This window comes from Phascolarctos cinereus, unplaced genomic scaffold, assembly GCF_003287225.1.
Source record: "Phascolarctos cinereus isolate Bilbo 61053 unplaced genomic scaffold, phaCin_HiC Scaffold_1;HRSCAF=81, whole genome shotgun sequence".
Taxonomy (NCBI): domain Eukaryota; kingdom Metazoa; phylum Chordata; class Mammalia; order Diprotodontia; family Phascolarctidae; genus Phascolarctos; species Phascolarctos cinereus.
Window position 1 is genome coordinate 210,496,070 of NW_027555514.1, and position 5,456 is coordinate 210,501,525.

Here is a 5,456-nt window from a genome sequence, read left to right on the forward strand (position 1 = left end):
AAGATAATCAGGGATGTCAAAGGAAATGGTAAAACAATAACTGGCAGAATCACACAAATTAGTTTAGATGATAGAACACAGGGCTGTTAGGGGACTTTCTGATACAGGAGTGAAATGAAATCTCACCTCAACTGAGGAATGATCTCATCTTAGCAGTTTCTTGAGTGCAGGCACTGGGAATCAAGGGACATGATGGTGTGCAGGTTCCCTCTTGTATATCTCTGGCTCCAGGGCCTCCCTTCAGTGTTAAAAGTCCAAGCCTTCTCCTCTTTCATCTTGTCTCTTCTCTGCTTCTCTCTCAGAAGTCTTTCAGCGAATCAGGATTCACATCTTGCTACAAGTACACAGCCTCGTAGGATTGTCTTTTTGAGCACTCCATGGTTCCGTTTGGGCAGGGTTGCTACATTAATAAATTCAATACAGTAATTTCAATATCATCCTGCTACTTGTCTTTCTGGATTTCTTTCTGTGCATTCCAATTTATTTTATAAATGTTTTATTAGTACTCTTTTTTCTTTCCCTCTTCTTTTCTTTTCTTTGGATCACTATTAACTACCCCTCCAAAAACCTGTAATTTTTTTTCTCCTCAAAATAAAATTAAACTCCCTTTCTTGTAACAAATGAGTGTAGTCAAGCAAAACAGATGCACATGTTGGCTTTGCCAGAAAATGTAAGTCTCATTTTGAACATCGGGGCTGCCAAGTGGTGGGGAGAATGATTCATCATGATCTTTCAGGAGCCGTGGTTGTTAATTGCATTGATTAAAATTCTTAAGTTTTCACAGTTGTTTTCCTTTATAACTGTAGTTATTGTGTAAATTATTTTTCTTGTTCTACTTATATCACTTTACACCAGTTCATACGAGTCCTTTTGGGTGTCTCTGAATCCAATTCTTTCCTAATTTCATACTGTGCAATATTATTTCATCATATTCAGATTTTATAATTTGTCCAGCCATTCCCCAACTGATAAGACACCCCCTTAATTTCCAGTTCTTTGTTACAACAAAAAAGTACTACTACAAATACCTTTGTATATATGGACCCTTTTCCTCTTTCTTTGGTCTCTTTAGGGTATAAGCATGGTAGCATCACTGAGTCAAAGGGCATGATAAATTTAGTAACCTTTGGGGGACAGTTCCAAATGGCTTCCCAGAATGTTTGGACCAATTCATACCTATCATAGCAATGAATATTGTACTTATCCTTCCAAGCTCCTCCAACAATTGCCATTTTCCTTTGGCATCTTTGCAAATTTTATGAATGAGGTTGAACCTCAGGGTTGTTTTAATCTGCATTTCTCTTATTTTAAAATACATTCTTTTATATATTTGCTCCTGTCTCCCTCTGTTTCCCACTCCTAGAGAGCCATCTCATATAGCAAAGAATATTTTTTTAAAAGAAAAAGAGGAAGAGAAAAAACAAAATTGATCAATATTTGAAAAAAAAATCTGAAAATGTATATAAGGTTCCATACCTGTGGTCTTTCCACCTCTGCAAAAGAGTGGCGGAAGGTGTCTTCTCTTCTACTTTGGAGCCATGTTCATTCTTTGTAATTCTGCAACATTTACTTTTTTTTTTTTTGGCTAGGCAATGGGGTTAAGTGATTTCCCGGGGTCACACAGCCGGTAAGTGTTATGTGTCTGAGGCTGGATTTGAACTCCTGACTCCAGCGCCCGTGCTCTATCCACTGCGCCACCTAGCTGCCCCTGCAACATTTACTTTAAAAAGTTTTATGATGTCTGTTCTTTCCATTTACATTGTTACAGTGTATATATTGTTTCCTTGACTATGCTTATGTTCACTTTCATCAGTTCATGTATGTTTTTCCATGCTTCTCTATGCTGAGGATATTCATTATTTTTTTATATTATAGTAACATTCCATTATATTAATAGCCTATAATTTGTTTAGTCACTTCTCAATCAATGGATAGTCTACTTTGTTTCTAGTGCTTGGCACAAAAAGTGCTGGTATGGATATTTTTGTATTCATGAATCATTCCCTCTTTGTTGTCTTTGGGGTCTAAGCCTAGTAATGGCAGCACTGAGTCAAAGGGTATGAAAAGTTTAATGACTTTTAAGGGGTAGTTTAAAATTATTTTCCAGGATGGTTGAATGAATTCACAGCTCTCCCAATAGTATGTATTAGTGTATTTGTACTCCAGTCCCTCCAACAATGAGCATTTTCCTTCTTTGGCATCTTTGCCTTATGGGTATGAGGTATAACTCAGAATTATTTTAATTTATACCTTTATTAATGATTTGGAGCATTTTAAAAAATATGATACCTTGCTTTTCTTCTTTTGAGAACTGCATGTTTATGAGGAATAGCTCTTGTTCTTAGATGTATTCAATTCTCTGTATTTCAGATATCAGTCTTTCATCAACAAAAGTTGCTGTTCATATTTTGTCCCAGTTCACAGTTTTCTTTTTAATTCTAAAAGCATTGATTTTTTTTTGCATGAGCAAAACTTTTCAATTTTATGTAATTGAAATTGTCTGTTTCATATGAGATAAAATCTTTTGTTTAAACAAAGAATATGGCAAGGGTAGGACAGAGTTAAGCCAGTATCCTATTAATTCAGGCTTGATGTTGGGATGAAATGAGGAAGTAGATTACTCGATAGTTAACCAAAAGGAGTTTACTTAGTTATAGTACAGAAAAAATATTCAACAAAGATACTCCAATAATTAACTTGGGTAGATACAACCTCTCTTGTTTCCACATGGAAACAAAACCTGGTCAGTAGGGTAGGGTGTGGTTATTGGAGAGAACTTGGGACAGGAAGCTGTGTTGAGGGGAGGTACAAATTGATTTGGGGTCAATAAAGTCTTAGGGAGAGCTTTGTTTTCTTCCAGGGGAAAACTAAAGTTAGGGAAGAGGAACCCTGGTAGGTAGTAGTCCTGTCACAACACATAACTGGACAAAGTAGTTTCTAATGATTTTCTTTATTTTTCATTTCTAACAAGTTCTTTTTTTTTTAATGATGCAATTTGGTTTTCATCTCTCTTTTTTTCAGTTGGTTTAGCTAATGTTTTATCTATTTTCTTCTTCTACCCACAAAACTCCACAAAAAACCATCTCCTAGTATTATTTCTCAGTTCAAAGATTTTTGTTTCTGATTTTGTAAATCTCTTCTTTGATATACACATAATTGACACACACAACCTATAAATGCATTCCTGATGAAAAGATAAAAGCTGAGTAGAAATTTTGAAGTGCAAACACAGAAGTCAAGTGAAAGCTAGCAAGTAATTAAATTTGAGTAAGTGGAAAGGTCTAAATGATGATGAAATGATTACATTCTAATGGGGGAAGACAAGATTAATTTCCCTTTAGAATTACCACTATCTTCAAGAATCAGGGAGGGAGTTGTTGTTTAGACGTGTCCGACTCTTCATGATCCCATTTGAGGTTTTCTTGGCAAAGACGTTGGAGTGGTTTGCCTTTTCCTTCTCCAGCTCATTTTACACATGAGGAAACTGAGGCAAACAGGGTTAAGTGACTTGCCAGAGTCACATAGCTATTTAATGTCTGAGGCTGGATTTTAACTTAGGAAGACTCATCTTCTGGACTTCAGGTCTGACACTCTATCCACTGAGCTACATAGCTGCCCATACAGAGAGAGTTAAGAAACATACAACCACAGACTGGATGTGGTTGTGTTGTGTTTTACTGGTTTTGAGAGAGGGGAAAAAAGAACAGGTTTTAGGAAAATATACACCAGAAAAAAATGACTGTACAATTACAGTGCAAAACAAAGAAAAAAAAACCTCATAATTTTTTCTTTAGTGGATCCCCAAACCATTATGATATTATGATATTATTTGCTATGATATTATATATATTATGGTAGCCAATAATGAAAGTCCTGGATGGAGAGAGTCTCTCCGAGAGATCTATGCAAATGAAAAGGTCTCAGTTTTATCTCAGATAAGCCCCTATATGTAGTGATACCCTGGACTTATTTTCCCAGAGGAAGGCCGAACTACATTTCTCCTTAGGGTTTTAGGGGCATCTTGAGGGGCACCCAAAAGTGTTTCTCTATAATGCTGTTGGCTCAAGCTCTCATTTTAGGATGTTCCTCTAATTGTTAACTGCCAGTAATTAGCACCCCAGTTTCATTTAACCAATTAACATCAATTGGCTTTTACAAAGGGATATTACTTCAAAGATATAGCAAGAACAGAAACACAAATATTTCCCCCCAATATCTGGATAGCCTACTCTCCCCATAACCTCTCAGCCACTGGGGAGAGTGAGCTCAAATTGAAAGTAGTTTCTATGTGGCATTTGCTTTACCAAGTTCACTTACAAAGGCAGCAAGGCCAAAATTTAAAGTAGTTTCTATGTGGCATTTGCTTTACCAAGTTCACTTACAAAGGCAGCAAGGCCAATGGATGGATGAATCTGCATCTCTGCTACTGCAGGCCTAGGTCAAGCAAGTCCCTCAGGATTTCATGCCTTATTGCCTGGCTTCAGTCAAATGTCTTCACTGACTCTAGTTCCCAGAATTCTGGTTGTTTACTCTCTTGACCTTTCAAAGCTCCATACGGTTGTAGTCATCTCCAGTCTCCTTCACCTAAAAGTAAGAACTAACAGATGCAATAGAGACAGAAGAAATAGCAGGGCCACCATGCACTAGAATTTATCCTGGCCCAGATGAGAAACAGCTCAAGGCTTCTTCCAAACTCAGAGGCCCACAGCAGCTCATCTTCCTTCTCCAATGCCAACTAAGCTGGAAAGTACCAGATCTCGGAGACTAGTCCTGGCTGGCTAGTGCCTTTTGAAAGGACCTTAGTTCTGGTTCCACAGCCTATCTAAGAAGTTCTTCTTCATTATGCGGCTCATGGACTGGAACCAGTTATAGAATGTCTGCACATTCTTCAAAGTCCATGTATGGACTGACTGCATTAAACTATACTACACACACACACACACACACACACACACACACACACACACACACACTCATATTCTATTCATTTCATTCACAGTTATTATGTTCCATAAAGTCACGGAAAACACTGAATTAGTGAATTCTGAACCATATGGAAAATACAGCGTTAGGTTCCTATGAGCCTTTGGTTACATTAACTTTAGCACTTTCTGGAGTAGCCTCAAGTACAGAACAATGAATTTTCTCTTCCTTTTTCTGGAAATATTGTTGTATTGATTGATTAATGCTGAACTCCTGGTCAATAGCACTATAAGTCATCCCTGAACAAAGCTTATCTAGTGCACGTATTTTTTTCTATAACACACATTACAGCTTTCTTGCATTTAGGATCACTAGATAGCACTTCAGCACTATCCTTGGCGCCATTTAAATAGCAAAATTCCCAACATAAAACACAAAAATGCAAAAAAGTGGCACCAAATAGTTCGTGAAAAGGACACAAGGAGGCAGACCATCACCTTGTTTGACCTTAGCCCAGACCGTGCCTGTCCAAA

The 5,456-nt window shown here is 37.3% G+C and overlaps 1 protein-coding gene across 1 annotated transcript in view; it reads left to right on the top strand.

The window, feature by feature from the left end:
* The first annotated feature begins 649 nt into the window (after positions 1–649).
* LOC110194142 (dynein regulatory complex subunit 2-like) overlaps positions 650–5,456 on the top strand; it is a 9,175-nt gene continuing 4,368 nt past the window's right edge. The window contains 1 exon segment of the mRNA XM_078150183.1: positions 650–670. Coding sequence (XP_078006309.1) covers positions 650–670 — 21 coding nt within the window.